Raw genomic sequence first — 18,500 nt, forward strand, 5'->3', positions numbered from 1 at the left:
TTGTGAGATTTCCAACCATCAAAACTGGAACAAAACTTGAAAGGTTCAGCCCCCTATGGGGCTGCACGGCCACTTCATGGGAATTTTTCATGTAGATTTGGCAGTGGATTTAGCAAAGTTCAGATGTCAGCAGGATGGTATCAAGAAACCTCGCCTGTAACTTAAGAGGTGGAACACAGGTAGAACAAGACTACCTTCCATTGGAAAGCTGTCTTTCCTTGAATTCTTAGCAAGAGTAATTTCAAAGTTTAAGGCTGGTAATTATTAAGACAAATATATACATATCTTGTAAGAAAATCCAACACTTCACTTTCCAATTTTTCCCGAACAGATGCTACATGTGGTAGCTGAAATATTCCTAGAAATGGTGTATAAGAGACTTCCCTGCATTTATCACAAATTTAGATAAATGATCTAGACCTACCTGATCTAGACCACATTTTCCTGGCCTCTTCTTATAGTCACAGCTTTCATTTCACAGCTCTAACAGCAATATATCGTGGAGTACAAACACCACTGTGAAAAACAAGGGCGTGATAAAACCCACAGGAAAGCTGTTCACTCGTATCGGGACTCCTCTCAGTCATGCTATTAGATCACCTTTATTCTTGTGCATAATAAATAGGTACAGAAAAATGCTGAAAATGCGAAAGACTCCACTATCGAATTAAAGCTGAGGAAAACTAACCTGATAGTCAGACTTTAGTTTTTAAATGAGAAATGACAAGAGTAGTAAATATAAAGAAAAACAAAAAGAACTTTACTTCTCCTATGTTAATACAGGTCAAGGGACCCTTTCTTTTCAAAAGGGTTGATAACACCAGTTCTTAGCAATAAACATAAGGCACTTGTTTAGATTACATCATGACTGCATTTCCCCCCTCCTTTTTTTCCTAACCCTGTTTTCCCCCACAGCATCATTTGGAATAGAATGAATGAGGCAAATGTAAGATGATCCAGTTCATACTATCCGGGGTAAGATAGCACAGTACAATGTTTTAGGGGTGATGTCTGGACATAAAATGAACCTCTGTCAATATCCTCTGAGACCAGACAATGTATCCACTAGCATGTAAACCTGAAAGAAAATAAAATATTTATTTAATAGTTCCAGTAAAATTGGTTTGGAATACAATATACATGTTAGGAATTTATCCTCATGGGTGGCCTCTGCATCAAGAGTTCTTAGTACTTATGAATATTCATTCTAAGACAATCTACATCATTTGAACATTGTCAAGACAAATATAAGAATTTTGTTTCAATATACAGTAGAGTTTAAACATGATTCACACATACACCCCCTAGTTTATGGCTGGTGCCTCCTCCAAACACCTCATTAGTGGCAGAGGTAGCACTAGTGTTCTTTACCAACAAGAAGAACTTCAGTTGCCACTCATAGGAGAAGGTGAAAAAAGTTTCGTTTCTGTTTTTGCCATCTGTTAAGATGTTCCTGAGACAGGGCCAGTTAATAAACATAACAAAGCACTAGAGTCCAGTCTGTACTTGTCTTTACACCACTAAATTACTAGACTGGGATGTGGAATGCAGGTCATGTACTATGAAATGCTGAGTTTAGCACAACTGTTCAATCAGTAAAAGGATCAGGTCTCCTGAAAATTCCCTTTAGAATATACTTTCTATAAACTAAAAGTACCACAAAAAGGTCAATTATATATACAATCGATTCATTTTACTTAATATCCTTATTTGCTGAGATCTTGAAAATGCAATGAGAATACAGAGCCTCTGGCTAGTTCTCAGTGTTTGGGTTTAAAATTTTAAGGCTCATTTTCTCAAACAAAATAGCAGTTCTCACTTTTCCTTTCAAATTACTAATTATATTCATAGTACCTGCTGCCATCCTAGCCCTCAAGGAAATCTTAATGCAGGAACAGCACTATGCTTGCTTAATGGAATTTCCCTGACACCAACACTAAGTCCATTCCAAAAAGTTCCCATCTGAACTAGCCTTAAAGCACATTACACTTCCTCTGGCTTGCACCTCTGTTTCCACCTGTGTATTTTCACAGAAGCCCAACAAATATTAGTTGAAATATTCACACAACTGTTTTTCAAAACAATTTATTGCATCATATTTGGTACCTTATGTTTGACAACAAAAAGGAAATTACATCTGTAACTGCAGGAAAAAGAAGCTGGTCTGTTATTGAAAAAAAAAAAAAAGAAAGAAAGAAAGAAATCTTGGGCCCTTTAAAAATTACAAAGTCTTGGGCTTGCCTGAAACAACTGAGCAAGAAATATATTCTTAGAAATGTAGGGCTTCAAGTATTACAAACCTGTGACACTGTGGAAAAATTCCAGAGGTATCTAAACTGCAGCACATTTTTTTCTGCATATCGTGAACAAGGCCTGCTGAGGTTTTTAACTATTAGTCTCTTGATCAGTCATAGAATGGTAGTCAGGAGTTCTGCTCTTTAACTTCAAGCCATGGTAGATTTTCTTTTTTCACTCTTGGGTGAAAAGTTCATGCTTGCTAATTGGTTGGTGCCACATCACAGTGCATTTGGTTCTTGCATTACAGTTTTAACAAGTTTGGCCAAAACAATGCTGAAAGGTTTGCATTGTTATTTTAGTTCTTCAAGTTTTAGTTAGAATTGAGATTGTTCCAACTGGTTCCTTCAGTTAAAAACTGTGGTACAAGAACACCAAACTGATCATGTACAGTGAATTTTGGAAACACAACAAGCGTATTGAACACCCTCTAGGTTTTCTTATAATTCTGCTTGGTATCTATATGTCCCCGCTTCTACAACATCAAGCATCTGTTGTAGGTTTCTCTGTAAATAGTGATTCACATTGCATACTTCCTATGGTCATAATCAACCCCGTAACAAAATCAGTTAGATGCTAAAGCCCCAACAACTCTTTGTGCTCAGTGAAAGAATCCAGTGCTAAAACAGCATTTATGCTGTCTGAGATATAGTAAAATCTCACAAGACAAATTTAAAGTAATATTTCTGCCACACACCTGCTTTGTTAGCTGTAACAGCCTCCAGATTTTATATAAATTAGTTTAAAAACATGGGTGGGTAGGTAGGAATAGGATAAGGTATCTTTTTTTAACCCCTCAATTTTAGCAGCTTTTAATTTTTTAAGAAACTGAACCTATATCCTGTAATATGTTAGATATTTTATATATACTTTTTCAGCAGGATAAAAAACGTAAAACACTATTTGAAGGCAAGAACATTTACTCTTCTCATTCTGTGTAAGTTAGAGCAATGCAGCAGGTGCGTGACAAAAATATTATACACTAGATATGGTCCAAAGTCATTCCGTTTGCTTGTTTAATGATGTTCAAATTTCATTGGCCAGTTCTTCAGTTTCTGCAGAACTATCTCCATTAACTGTGATCTTCATATCCTCTTCATATCCAGGAGGCATGAAAGCCAAAGCGTAAGGGAAAAGCTTATGACAATTTGCTCTATAAACTTCAGCAGCTTCTTTACAGTCTCCTAGGCTACCATCACACAAGGCTTCTAATACCTCCATACATGTCTAGAGAAAGAAAAAAGGTCACATTATAATTTGCTTAAAAGAAAAAAAATTTTACTGTGAATTTATTGGACATCTCATTACCAAAAGGTTTTCAAAATGAGAGGCAAAATGTACATATTTAAAGAAAAGTATTTATTCCCGCTATGCATTCCATTAGAATTATTTTCTTCAGATCTGCAAGGTTTACACAAAAGGATGGATATATAAACAGGGTCAGGACTAAGGTGAGCAAAGCAAGGTGTGGGGTGCTACATCCAAAGACTCTCAGCAGGTAACCTCTGGCAATGGTGCCTCAGCCTACCTGGCCCCGTGCGTTAAGTGCTGAAATTTACATGCCACTGTCAATGACTGTACCTAAGTCTTTAAATTTTTTGGAGGCTCAGAGCCAGACGGCAAAATCAAACATTATTTTTTAACCTTCTATTAAAATTAAAGAGAACCTTTACGGTATGTCCACTGATGAAGAAGGAAAAGAGTCTCAGAAACACAAAGCATATACATCCAAGGAAAAATTTTCATGAATACTAGTAATTCTTTCAACCAAACCCTTAAGTCAGTCTGCTTATATTTTTAAATGATTCATGGTGACTTGCATTTCTCATGTTTTCTTTCTTCATCTTTTCACTTGGAAAATACTACGAAGTTTCCAGATATACAGTACCCCACAAACTTTTGACTGTTTACAAGGTTCTACTCTAACTGAAAGTGGAAGTGTTAGTTGCTCTGTCCTATGCGACCCCACGGACTGTAGCCAATCAGGCTTCTCTGTCCGTGGAATTTTCCAGGCAATAATACTGGAGTGGACAGTAACCATTCCCTTCTCCAGGGGATCTTGCTGTATATGTGTGCACACATATACAATCTCAAATAAATTTAAGACAAACTAAGTTTCTGAGATGGAGCCATAATAGTTTGGAGAAGAATATGCATAAATAACAAAAAAAATTAATTGGTGAAAATTATTCTGGTGAAAGTAGAAACAAAAAGAGTCAAGTAACTCTTACAGAGAAATAATGAAAAACTCTTTACCTGGAGGTTTCTGTTAGTGAGGGATTCATCAAGTGTTGTTGCCAACTCTATAGCTCGCTTCTGACTAGAAGAATCTAAATAATATACCATTTTGGCAGCTAAATGAGAGGGAAAATGAAAATGTTTTATTTCAAGGTAAACCCAGCATTTTTATCTTCTATCCATTCAAATATAAAAAGCAAGATCTATGTGCACACAGTGTGGCACTTTACTAGAAAAATGCAAACAGCCATTTGAAATACTGTTATTTGAAAAAACAAAAAACAAAAACCTGAGTAGACCAGAAACAGTCTAACTGTCCAAACTAAGAGAATGAGTAAGGTAAGAGACTATGAAAAAACACTAATATTTCTAATAATATTTGTCTTTATGTGGTGGGACCATGGATAGCTTTCTTCTTTCTAAAATGAAGGTAATTTGGGATTAAGGAGAATACTTGTGTGTGTGTTCTGACAGGTAGGGTTGTGTGTGTCTGTGTGTCTGGTGTGACGGAGAGGGGTATGGGAGATACCCAACCCTGACAGGCATGAGTTCACTGCTAAAGCACTACCTATGGGTCCCATCAAGTCCAGACGTTGGCTCATTAGCACAGACTCTTGCCAGATGATCCCTGCTTGTGAGATGGTTTTTAGGTGTGCAGCACTGTCAAGTTTCACAGCTTATATAAGCATGAGAAATGAAAGATGATGGTTGCATCTAAGTGAATTTTAAGAGCATGCTAATGAGAGAGAAAAATAAAGAGATTCTCCTTCAGTGTATGTAATAGATGGCTAAATTCAGTTACACTTGCTTCTTTGTAATGCCTATGCAGAACCAGGAGAAACTACTAACCTTGATTCATAGTAATGATTTTATCTAAAAGATTAAAAAATGTATAGGAGGTTAAGCTGCCTGTTTCATAGGATTAAAATGTGACACATACACATTTGCCTCTGCCATACAAAAAGTGTGTAACCTGCCAATGACCCACTATCATAAAAACTGAAGCTGTTTTAGAGCCCGAGATAAGGAAAAAATAAACTGATTACCTGATAATCTGTGTGGCAATGAATCAGAATTCCTTTTCAGAAAAGTTTCATTAAAGTTCTTTGGATTCGTTGCTCCAAAAAGACGATTCATTTCTTGTTTTAATACTGTTCTAACTGCATCGGGTAAATCTTTACTTTCACACACTGCTGAACAAATTAAAAACAAACTCTTATTAGCAGTTAGATACTGATACAATTTGTGGAATTAAGAAATTATCTACCTGATGAGGTCAATAAAACAAAGCAATTATATATACAAAGACTGGATAAACTTACTAATAATCCAACAATTTTCTAAAGGCTACCAGATATAGTGCAGAAGATTAAAAGAATTTCCCTCACCCTATTCCATCTTCTATATCCAAGTAAACCATTACAAATTTATCAGTTAAAAAAAGCCATGGATCTTTATATTCAGTGATTATGTGAACTTGCTATCACTACATAGTAATTTCCAAACCACCACCAAAGCATTCTCCTGTAAGGAATACACTGTTGTCATCATACGCTTTGGCATTTGGAGATGGAAAAACTGACTCCCAATCTCTCTGGGCTGAATCCTAGTTTGGTATAGAGAGATACCAAACAGACTTGAGTATGATTTGAGTGTGGACAAATCATAACCTCTCTGAACCTATTCCTTGATCTGTAAAATTGAGGTAATATCTAACCCAGAAAGATCACAGTAATAAAAAGCTACAAATAAAATGTTATTGTTTAGTCGCTAAGCCAGGCTCCTCTCTTCATGGAATTTTCCAGGCAAGAATACTGGAGTATATAGCCGTTTCGTGCTCCAGGGGATGGTCCCGACAAAGGGATCAAACTATATCAACCCCGTGTCTCCTGCACTGGCAGGTGGATTCTTAGAGCTGAGTCATCTGGGAAGCCCCACAAATAAAATAGCTAATGACATAACAGATATTCCATATACTGTAGGTACTATTTTTGTCACAGATTGAAGAAAACATAGATTTTCCTTATGATTAGAAACTAGCGTTGCGGCTTTCAAACTCTTGACTACAACCAAGTTATCTGTACTCTGATGAGCATGTTTCCTATAAACATAACTTATTATGGGAAGCAAAAATTTCACAGAACACTGACCCTTACATTGTACAGCACATTCTTGTATCTTATGCTCTAATTTATTTCTATTTTAAGTTTTCAAATGCTTCCAAATGATAATGACCCACTCAACTTCTTTCATTTTCTCACTAGTAGATCACTACCCTAAGTTTAAAAACACTGAACTTTTGAATAGCAAACTTCCAAATGAAATATTCTACATGTAGTCAGTAACTAAATAATTGATATGTGCCCTTTGCTGGTTGAACAGCATTTCTTCTATCATTCTATAGAATTGGTTAACTCAAATAAATGAGCTACTAATTAAAGAATTTAGCTTAATCTCCATTATGCCTGTATTTTCAACTTGGATTTGGCAAATTTATCAATATTTGTCTTGGGGGTGGGTAATGGGCTTAGGAGTACAGAGTGAACTGGAAGGACAAAATCTGTTAAAATAGGTTATAGCCAATTACAATGAACATTATGTCAACAAACAGGAATCTATACAATTTATTACTCCTACGGGCCTCAGTGGTTTGCCTGCAATGCTTTCAGGACACTTTCTATATGCAGACAGGAAAGTAAACTTCTGGCTCATCTCTGGGAACCATACTTTTCATCACTTTTATTAACTTGTTTTCCTCAGATTAAAAAAATCTCAGAAAAATAAAAACTGCTATTAAAAAAAGCCCATACAGTTAAAAATACATAAATATATATGTCTTGTGTTTAGGACGTGTCAAAGAGGGAATATTTAAATAACTCCAAAAATCGACTAATACCTATTTCCCTTTTTTTTGTAGTAATAGTTTATATTAATAAAGCATTCTCTTATTTAACAGATTAAAAAAAGAATGTTTCCAAAAACACTTCCTTACTAATTCGCAAATTGTTTCTGGTCAACTAACTCAGTTTTCTCCTCTAATCACTAATCATGTAAACTGGAACTGCAATTTCCAGGAAGATATTACAATCAATCAACCAATCAATTCTACTGTAGCAAAATTTAGAATGCCCTATGGAAGGAGCAGCCTCAAATGTGCCAGATTTATTAAATAATCTTTTAGGGGTGAAGAATAATGGAGGCACAGGGAGTCAATCTAAATATTTTGTGACACTGATAAAAAACTAACCAAAAATTACTGACATCTCAAGAAAGTAAAAAATCTCTGATTATCTAATTGTCTTCCATGATACATTAAACCTTTTCCAAGGGGCATATGAGTTGAGTTCTGAGACACCCTAAAATTAAAACAATGTTTGGTTCATGTTATCAGCAGACTGAATAAGTTTAGTCATCACCAACAGTTAAAAGTCACATTAAATAAGGGGCTGATTCTTAGCAAAAGGAGTTTCCCTGGGTTCCCAGACTAGCCAGCATTTTTAGGTTAAAATTTCGGTAGAAAAGGATTATCTTGTGTGAGACAATGATTACTCACTACTAGTTACAGTACAACCTACTAAGTGATTACCACTCAAAACAGCAAAATAAATAAATGACCATATTAATTAAGCAAGGGTTTTTTTGAGGAAATACATAAGTACAGATGAGAAATAAGCTGCAGAGAAAAGGAAAAAATGAGTTTGTACAAATGAGAGAGGAAAATAATATAAGCTTCATTATAGATTAAGGTGACCAAAACCTACTAATTTTAAAAACATTTAAGGGAACATAAACATGTAAGCAGGTATCAAAACAAATGAATACCTAAGGTCCTATTTCGACTTAGAACTGACCAGAAATATAATAAAAATTGCCTTAAGTTCTACAACTTACAAAAAAAAAAGTGAAAAACTTGGAAGAGATACTATCATTCTCATAATTAAAGGGGGAAGGGGACATCCTATGTGGTAAATGACTTTGGGGACGATTACTACTTACACTGGTAGTGTAATGTTCTGGAGATTTGGAAGATGCTCACAACCATGCTAAAGTGAATATTCACTTAGAGAAGGTTCTACAACTAATAAAGTAAGTGTGGAGCCATTGTTTTTTCTTTATCCTCATAATTTCTGGAAAGGTGTTATTGTGAGGGTTTCTTTGTAAAGAAATTACTACAATGTAACTTAACATGACAAATGTGTTCCTGAAAAGTTACTTCAAGATCAAGTATTTTTCTCAAGACCCAAACATATTAATTAGTAAAAGGAACTCAGGGGGTTTACAGTAACAAAGATGCCTAAATTTAGTCAAAATAAGGATCACTTTGTAAATCTCTTCCTGACAATGATGTCAGATGAATACCTGAAGCAATGACAATAGCTAACATTAACTCCACTCAATTAATTCTAACTTTTAATGTTAGGACCATTCTTTGTTCTTCTAAAGTTCATAAGCATTTAAATTTTCTGAAACTGTTCCAAGAAAATGGTTATATGTTCATCAAGCCACACACTCATTAGAAGTATATGCTTGTCACTTCCAATTTATATTTCAAACGAATATAACTCTAACTCCATAAACTTTACATGTACTATTTTATTATCTTTCAGGAAAAAACTGACTGTATAAAAATGAAGTGTATATATATTGAAAATAGCTTGACTGCATTTCATCCTAACTGAAAATGATTTATGGCTGTTATTTCCAGCCTTAACTTATTGATTCATGATTTCAAAAAATTTTTTTCTTTAATACCAAAAAAAAAAGACTAAAAAGAAACTTCCTTATTTTCACTAAATACAGCAATTAGTTCTACTTTCTATAATATGACTACATTATTACTTTCAGAATTTTTTAAAATTGGGGGGAAATTTTCTATAATTTAGCCTCCGTAACAGGAAATCACTTTTTTGACAAGCATAAATATGATCTAAATAAGGCTTTACCTTTTCTTATAAGTCAAAATAATGTTAACTGGGACAATTTAGCATTTTCAAAAGAATGACTGGGATACTTGGTTTAATCTCATTATCTTTATATAATGCATGGATTCACATGGGGTTGAGTATTTAGCAATGAGACAGCTAACAGTATTTTCAAATTCTGTAGACTGTTCTACTAAACACTGAATTTCTCCTTATCCAGTTACTTAAAAACAAAAACAAAAACTACTACTTGACTACAGAAGTAGTTTATTCTAAATTTAAAGCTCTGGTAGTAGAAAGAACAATATGAAGATCTGAGTCTCATTCCTATTTCATTAATAATTATTGATGTTATTGTAATTAAGTAATTTAGTGTTTTAGCGTCCTAGATTTCTCAACTATGAGAGATAATTGGCATAATATCCCACCTTTCGTATTCTAAAATTCTGTAGCTTTACTTCACATTAAAACTTACATATGGATCTTACTGACTAAATACTTGAAAAGGACAACAATTTGTTTTAAAGTTACTTTTACCCTACATTTACTGACAAAAATTTTATGATTCAAATCATTATACTAGAGATAGGTAAATGAGATAATTTGTCAATTTCAAAGAGATTTTTTAATTTTACAACAATTAACTACGTCACATAATGAAATATGATTCAAAATTTCAACTTATTAACCTTTAAGAAACAGAAATAAAGATGATTCTCAAATATCTGAACTGAATGATTCTGTGTCAAAATCAGGTAACATTTCTAGCCTTAAAATAAAGACCTTCACCACAAAGAAAAGACTTGTTTTTTCCACAGGCTAATTTAATACACAACAGCTTTCAAATGATTTGAGTTTATGATAAACTTGTATAAATCACTTATTCAGTCACTATCAGCTACTGTAGTCAAATATTTAAGTAACAGAAAATTAAAACATACCAGTACTAAAGAGTCGAATCATACATTCATGAAGCCAGGGATGACTAGAATCAATAGCAAATGCTCTCTTTACTGATTGTAGCATCAAAAGAAACTTTTCTATAAAAAGAAAAAGATACATTTTGATCATTTAATAAAAAGAGATACCCTCCTTTAGAGGACTAATAGTATCTTACAAATAGAAAAACTCATTTAGAGTCAATCACATCTGGAAAGCAACGTATGACTGAAGCAATTGACTTCCTCAGGTTAGCAACATTAGCCAATACTTTCCACACAGCATTAAGAAAAATGGTTTTATTAAGTATAAAAAATTTAGATAGAAAACTTTGTTGATTACGCTTGAAAGTACATTGTTTACACCTTTCTTGTGTTTTGCGACATGTGAAATCATTTCCCTTCCACCTCAGTGTTCCTCTCCGGTCAATCCCTGGCTTCTCTTCCCCATCAAAGGTAGAGTACTGACCAAGGTTATGTTTTTAATCACCTTCTAATCTTTCCCAATGCTATCCCTTCTCACCCCATCCCTCATGTTTTCCAAGCTTTAGTAGTGTCTCCACTTATTGGATGGAAAAGTGCACCCAAATACTCACCACAATTCCAAGTCTCATTCACAGCCATCTTTGTTAAGACTTCTCTAATAGGGTACAACTCCACAAATATAAAAATTTGAAACCCTAGGCTCCTCTGACAATTCCTTTTCCCCTAACTGCTACACTCAGAAAGCTAAAAATACAGCTGTGTCCTTTATCATTGCCCATTTCATGCTGTAGCAACAGACTCCAAATGCTGGAGAGTGACTGAGAGGTGGTACATAGCAAAGAAGCCAACTTAGTAGGATTCAGACTGCCTTTCACTACTTACAGCAGAACAGCTTTTGTATTTTACACTTTGGGGTTCCATGCAAAAATATTTGTTTAAAAAATATTTGCTTAAAAGAGAGCTGTGTTAACTATTAACAAAACTTTTAAATTACTGGACTATTTATTAAACTAATTTCCCCAAATACGACAGGAGCACTGTAGAAAATAGAAAATATAGAAGAAAGTATTTTAATCACTCAAACTCCATCAAGAGACAGTCTCTTATGTTTTGATCTATTTTCTTCTTAGCTAGTGTTCTATTTTACATACTCATATAAGTATCTTAATAGAGATTAAAATAAACTATAGTTAGTTCTGAACCTTATTTTGAAACAATGTTATACAGTAACCTTTCCCCAGAATTTGATAATCATGATTTTTTGATGGATACTCTACAGAGGTATCATTTTATTTTATCTCTTTTAGCAGGACAGTTACTGTTTGGAGTAGTAACTTTTGTCAGATGTTACTAACCAGTTTCTATTTCCGTGAATATGTATCATCTTAGTGATAACATTTTTTTTTCAATGAACCATTTGGATTACATCAATTCAATACCATAAAATCTTAGTATATCTACTACATATAGCTTATAAGAACTCTAAATCTAGCAACCAAAATCCTCCATCTAACCTTTACCTGGCTTAGGCAACAAAGGCAACCTCAACATTATTTATACACACTTGTTTTCTCTTAATACAGATATTCTTCCCTTCTATGCATCTTTTCTTTTAGAAGTATGGTCTGTTCTTCAAGACACACCTCAAACATCGCACCTTCTATCTGTAACAATGGCTAATGGTTGACATTATTTACTGCTTACTGTGTACCAGACACTATTCTAAGATCTATCTGTATTATTCAGTTACTAATTTTTATTCACATATGAGCATGATAATCACTATATTTCACCTTAATTTTAGCTATATATTATACATCTATTTTTTATTTTAATGCCCTAGGAGAGATAATCACATCACTGTAATTCCCCATAACATGTTGTAAAAAGCAGGTATTTCTTTGTGAGGAAGCAGCACTTGCATTTGCCAAAATATCCTACAGTGGTGAGGCCATCAGAGTTGGCAACTATATTCTGAGAAACAAAGTGATCAATTTTATCAGAGCCACTATTCTCTAATTGCCTACCTTTCCTAAAGTAAATCTCAAAGGCAAAAAGATGAGTTTCTATCTTGTTCTTCACCAAGTTCTTCAATGGCGTTAAAAATTTAATAGCTTCTTCCAATGGAGTTTCAACCTAACAAAAGTAAGAAATATTATACAAATGGAAGCAAGATTTGCGGGGCGGGGGGGGGGGGGGTGTTCAATTTACTCTGTTTATTAAAAACACTTTTTCGGTAAAAACCACTTACCAGTCACCCAGAAATACACTGCCATATTTTACCCTCCCACAGTCTAAAGGAAGGGGATTCTGAACTCCTCATTCACTGAGATTATACATTATCTGTGGAGAGAAACTATCCAACAAGTAAAGAAGAAGACAGAATAGAATGAGAACCAGGAAAAGAAAGATAGAAGGAAACAGGTAAGATAGCCAAGGGCGGGAGGGGTGGGCTGGGGGTGGAGAAAGGATATGGAACAGGATGACAAGGGCTAAGAGAACATTAGAGAATGGGTGAAAGTTGAGTATAATCAAGCTATTAAAAAATAGTACAATATCCATTCTGTGTTGCTTTGTTCCACTCCGCATTCTACAGAAATCCATATTTATTCAAATGCCATACTACATGTGCGGTGTCATTTGAAAAGTTTTATATTTACAGAACGCTGTCTCTACCACCCTGTGAGTACTGAGACAGGACTAGTCTCTGCAGACTGGGGCTGGGCTAGGGCACAACACTATATTCGCACTCAGCCTCTGGGTCCTTACACCTGCCCTCTCTCATCACTGAGGCAATAACAACGCACCCTCAGTGGAATTCAGTGGAATTCAGATGTGCCATATCTGCCCATACAGTAATATGTGGTTTCACCAACACAGATTTAGGCGAAGGAAATTATTTAACAGCATTAAAAGCAAAATCAAGCTACACAGTAAGTGGTGTCTATAGGATTTACCCTGTACTAGTATGTAAAACCAGAGAAGGCAATGGCAAGGAAACCCACTCCAGTACTCTTGCCTGGAAAATCCCATGGACAGAGGAGCCTGGTGGGCTGCAGTCCATGGGGTCGCGAAGAGTGGGACATGACTGAGCAACTTCACTTTCATTTTTCGCTTTCACACACTGGAGAAGGAAATGGCAACCCACTCCAGAGTTCTTGCCTGGAGAATCCCAGGGACGGGGGAGCCTGGTGAGTTGCCATCTATGGGGTCACACAGTCGGACATGACTGAAGCAACTTAGCAGCAGCAGCAGCATGTAAAGCACCTAGTCATTATTCAAGGATATAAGCTCTAAACCAGAAATCAGTATGTGGCAGGATCACTACTGTAATAGTTGTAGATATCAAGAGACAGAGGAGAAAATAGGGGCCCTCATAAGTATACTTTTCTCACACTGGTGAATTTTCTGCTTCTTCTTCCCATGACTCTTTTTTTTTTTAATTGAAGAGTAATTGCTTTATAGAATTTTGCTGTCTTCTGTCAAACCTCAATAACTCTATGCTTTAATAAGTTAGAATTTGTGGTATACAGGGGAGAAATGGTTACCAGGGGAAGTAGAGAACTGGAAACTGAAATTACCACCCAGCTATAGCAAGCTTTTCAATTCCTTAAGAAGTACAGACTGAAGTGAATGTCACTACATTGACCAGGATAATTTACTGGAGAAAGACATGGCTGCTATCATTATAAAATAGAAACAAAAAGGATATTGTGAAGTTGAATCATTACAAGCATTGGTAGTGGTGATGAAAGTTGCTCAGTCATGTCTGACTCTTTGAGACCCCCATGGACTATACAGTCCAAGGAATTCCTCAGGCCAGAATACTGGAGTGGGTAGCCTTTCTCTTCTCCAGGGGATCTTCCCAACCCAGGGATCGAACCCAGGTCTCCCACATTGCAGATGGATTCCTTACCAGCTAAGCCACAAAGGAAGCCCATTACAAGCACTACTCTGACTGAAATTGAGTATTTTACTTTAAAAAGAGAAAAGAGAGAAATTAATTCTGTCTGCAACTCTAATAAATGAAAACATATGCCCTCAAAGGAGATGTGGATTTCTTGTCCCCACATGCTTCTGTGGGCCTCTCAAAGGTAAGACTTTGCCAAGTTAAATCTAAATGATAAAATATTATGTACATAACCAAGACAAAGCTAACTATAGTCTACAGCTACATATATATAATACAGTGAAAGTGAAAGTGAAGTGTGACTCCGTGGACCGTAGCCTACCAAGTTCCTCTGTCCATGGGATTCTCCAGGCAAGAATACTGGAGTGGGTTGCCATTTCCTTCTCCAGGGGATCTTCCCGACCCAGGGATCAAATCTGATTTCCCGCACTGGAGGCAGACGCTTTACCCTGAGCCACCAGGGAAGCCCATATAATACAGTAGAGAGTGACATAAACAAAAGCATATAAATAGGGATGATGTTCTACAACCAGTGCTTCAGGATAAACTACCCTTGAAAATCCCTGAAGGTAAGACACATGGATATAGCTATGAATGTACAGTATCACTAGTCTGTGTCGTATGTATGAAAACCATATATTTAAGTATCAAAATTGCGATCACTGTAGTGAGACAGTCATACTCTGGCAGGCATGTAAGAACTGGGATGGCAGTCACACCCCCCGCATCTCACACTCGGGGGGGCGGGGGGCAATGTTCACTGAGACTGAGACTGGGGGACTGCCAGCACTGTGTGTACTCTTTTCTGCCTCTCTCTCAAAAGGGCAGGGGGTGCAGATTCAAGATCAGAGTTAAGATCCCACAAGCCTTGCAGCCAAAAGCCCAAAACATAAAGCAGAAGCAATAATGCAACAAATTCAATAGAGACTTTAAAAAATGGTCCACATCAAAAAAAAAAAAATCTTTAAAAATATCAGCTAAAAACTACTGCCTCATGGTAGCTGGATAAGCAAGCAATACATTCCATCAAGCTTTCAGATTTACATTCAGTTAACTCAACATTAAGCTAATAAACCTCTCATTTTCCTTTTCTCTTTCTTAACTAGAATAACTGCTAATTTAACAATGCTTTTATTTAAATTATCTTGATCTGGTGAACTAAATTTATCATTCACTACCTAGAAGAATGATGAAATATAAGATCACCAAAACAAAAAGAAACAAACAAAAAAAGCAACTACAGATTACAGACCCATAATTGGCAGGCAGTTTCTAAAACAGCCTGTGATGCCCCTCCTGATTATGACAGCGTGGTGTAAAATCTGGCCTTGCCACTACTTTGGGGTATGGGTGAGTGGGGATTCTATTAGATGCAGACATCTTGGATGCAGGCATCCTAGAAAGAGCAAGGTGTTACATGCCTATCAGGTAAGAACAGTATATACTAAAGAGGAGTCCATGAAACTGGCTGCCTTCCACTAGGCTCCTTCCAAATAAAGGAGTCAAAAGTACTTTCTATAGTGCTTTTGCTGTGAGACTTTACAACCCTCCAGCTACAAATGACTAGACTGTAACCTGACATCTGGCCCCAAAGCAGCTATCATAGGCTAAGCAAAGAAAATGGAACAGCGTGTAAGGAAACCAAGTGCGAGAAATCTGCTATGCAGGGCACTCCTTATCAGACAGCAACTACATACAAACAGAGCCCCTCTTTAAACTATAAAGAAAGACAAAAAGAGTTACAGGAAAAAGAGTCATTAAGTCATGAGACAGAAAAATGGAAAGAATGAGAGTGGCAGGCAGTCAGTGATGGTGGTAAAAGTGGTAATAAGAAAAGAGCGGAGGCATAAAGATGGAAGGCCCCATAAAGTTGGCATTATCCCCAAGGAACTCTGCAGTTCTCCATGGGGCCTGAAAAGTCAAATTTCCATGCTTCTTCAGATCCCTGTATAGTCTTTCAATAAACTCCCAACAACAATAAAAAGGCAGTATCTTTGTTTCTAAAAAGCACAAAATTATTTGTCAATTCAGCTTTGTGAAATCCAACCTACATTTATCAATGGTTCTTAATTAGCAATAATGCTATGAGATATTACTGTCCATCTGCTAGGATATAATTCTAAAAGTATTTTCGAACTCTATTCGTTAGGTATTACAATTTTCCTTAGTTATAAAGCAATCAATGACTTTGAATTTTTAGTTACTAATAAGGCTAAAGCTCAACTCTAGGGTTATTATTATACTGCTTTAACGTAATAAAGCATCCAGTTACTCGAACATGGCGTAGGAGGGTGTCAAGGGTCAGAAGAAAAGTACATAGGTATATTACTGATCAAAATGATTTACATGACAATGAATGCCTTGGTTTCAGTCTAACAGTTAAAAATGGCAGAGAAGATTTTTGGCTTGGGGCAAATATTTGAGGACTTTAAAGATCTTAGGCACAAATATTTAATAAGTACAATATACTGTAAGTTGACAACACAAGTGAGAGACATATAGAATTCACTTTTTAAGAAGCTCAATTTATACTATATAAAAACTTAAATGCTACCACTTATAACAGACTACATTCTATACACGTATATTTTCTCTAGTTCTAACATCTTGTCTAGTAATGATTTTGCCTAGTCACATTTTATAATTGAAAAAACCATCAGAGAAGTTAGACAAAGTGTCTAAGATATACAGTGACACGTAAGAGCTAATTATGTGGTCCCAGATCAGAATGACTCAAAAGCCATAACTTTCCAATATGCCATACACAGTACTCAGAATCATTACTTCAAGTTACATACAGTCAGAAAAGAGAGAAGACAGAAGAGACAGAGGAAAGAAGAAAATGAAAAATAAATCTCTTACTCTAAAATCTATCATCAAATTGGCTGAAAAAGACTATAAAAACAATAGCTGGTCATGAAATTTTACTCAGTTGTGCTAAATACTATTTTTAAGTACCTTGGCCAGTTTCTCCGGAATAAGCTCTTCTTTTGGGCCTCCAATTTCCTCATCGTCATCATCCTTCTTCTTTTTCTGATTTCTCTGCTGCTTTTCTTTTTCTGCATTTTTTTTCTCTTCCTCTATCTGGGCTTTCTTTTGAGCTCTTCTTTGTTTATTACGTAGCTTCTTTAGCTCTTTATCAGACATGTTTGCTGTAAGCAGTGTTAATAAAACCATCAACGTGTTAATCAGATTTATAATGATCAATTATTACTAGGTATTAATAATATTCCCAAACTCCCCATTAAAAATGTTTCATATTACACACGTTCACATGCCTTTAGTAAGGCTGCATTTGTTAAAGAACATAAACATCTTCAAAAAACTTGTGAAACCAAGAGGAGACCTACTGTGACAACTGCAGCAAAGCACAAAAGCGTGAGCTCCTCCCGCAAATTAGACTACTTGCAGCTCTAAGAATGCAACAAGCGGTTTCAGACCCCCACGGCACTGTATTATGCTTCAGTCAGGCCTTCTCTAAACCTGTCAAACAGTGCTGCCACCATGCCTCACATATTCTGCTTGCCATGATACTTTGCCTATACCTCTGTTTCTCTTTTAGACTGTGAGCTCCGTGGTAGAAGAGACCTTGTTTTACTCAAAATCTTTGTGCTGTCAAGGCCTAGCAGCATACCAAAACACACAGAAAACATTCAAATATCTGTTGAAGGAAGAGTGAATAACTGTATAGTAAATTTAAAATGTGACATTAAAAATTAACAATTATTCTTTGAGGTACAAGCCACAAAATGTCTTAAAGAAAGTCTAGAAATCTCTGATATACATGCTACAATACAGTGGGAAAATTGTATTGTGTAGACTTAAAGCAATAAATCTGAAAGCCACATGTTCAACAGGTATTTGAAAAACACTTGTTAATGAAATGAAAAAAGTCATTCTAAAATACTCTACCACTATGGTGATTTTAAAATATGGCCACAAATTCTTCCCTTCAAAAAGTAAAGCCTATTTCTCCTTCCCTTGAATGTGAGCTATACTTAGTGACTAGATTCTAACTAATAGAATGTACTAGAAGTGAGTATGTATGACATCCAAGATTAGGAAATACAAGTACTGTGGATTCCTCTTTGCTTTCCCTTGGATCACTCAGAGGAAGTCAGCTGTCATGATGTGAAGAAACCCAAACCACCTCATACAAATACCCATGTGGCCAAGAACAGAACTCTGGCCGTGAGTAAGCCATCCTGGAAG

General features: G+C 35.8%; 1 protein-coding gene across 2 annotated transcripts in view; it reads right to left on the reverse strand.

Moving 5' to 3' along the window:
* Positions 1 to 1,756: 1,756 nt before the first annotated feature.
* The window catches only part of NAA15 (N-alpha-acetyltransferase 15, NatA auxiliary subunit), a 69,334-nt gene continuing 52,590 nt past the window's right edge, over positions 1,757 to 18,500 (reverse strand). Inside the window, exons 15-20 of one of the 2 annotated variants that reach the window (XM_052654335.1) lie at positions 17,247 to 17,440; positions 12,406 to 12,514; positions 10,397 to 10,495; positions 5,580 to 5,723; positions 4,552 to 4,649; positions 1,757 to 3,522 (exon numbers count right to left, since the gene is read on the reverse strand). In XM_052654335.1, the coding sequence (XP_052510295.1) occupies positions 3,322 to 3,522; positions 4,552 to 4,649; positions 5,580 to 5,723; positions 10,397 to 10,495; positions 12,406 to 12,514; positions 17,247 to 17,440 (845 nt within the window). In that variant the 3' untranslated portion in view covers positions 1,757 to 3,321. Of the gene's footprint in view, positions 3,523 to 4,551; positions 4,650 to 5,579; positions 5,727 to 10,396; positions 10,496 to 12,405; positions 12,515 to 17,246; positions 17,441 to 18,500 lie in introns of both variants that reach the window. The other variant, XM_052654334.1, reaches the window with a different exon arrangement.

The sequence above is a fragment of the Budorcas taxicolor genome, chromosome 17, assembly GCF_023091745.1.
Source record: "Budorcas taxicolor isolate Tak-1 chromosome 17, Takin1.1, whole genome shotgun sequence".
In the NCBI taxonomy this organism is placed as follows: Eukaryota; Metazoa; Chordata; class Mammalia; order Artiodactyla; family Bovidae; genus Budorcas; species Budorcas taxicolor.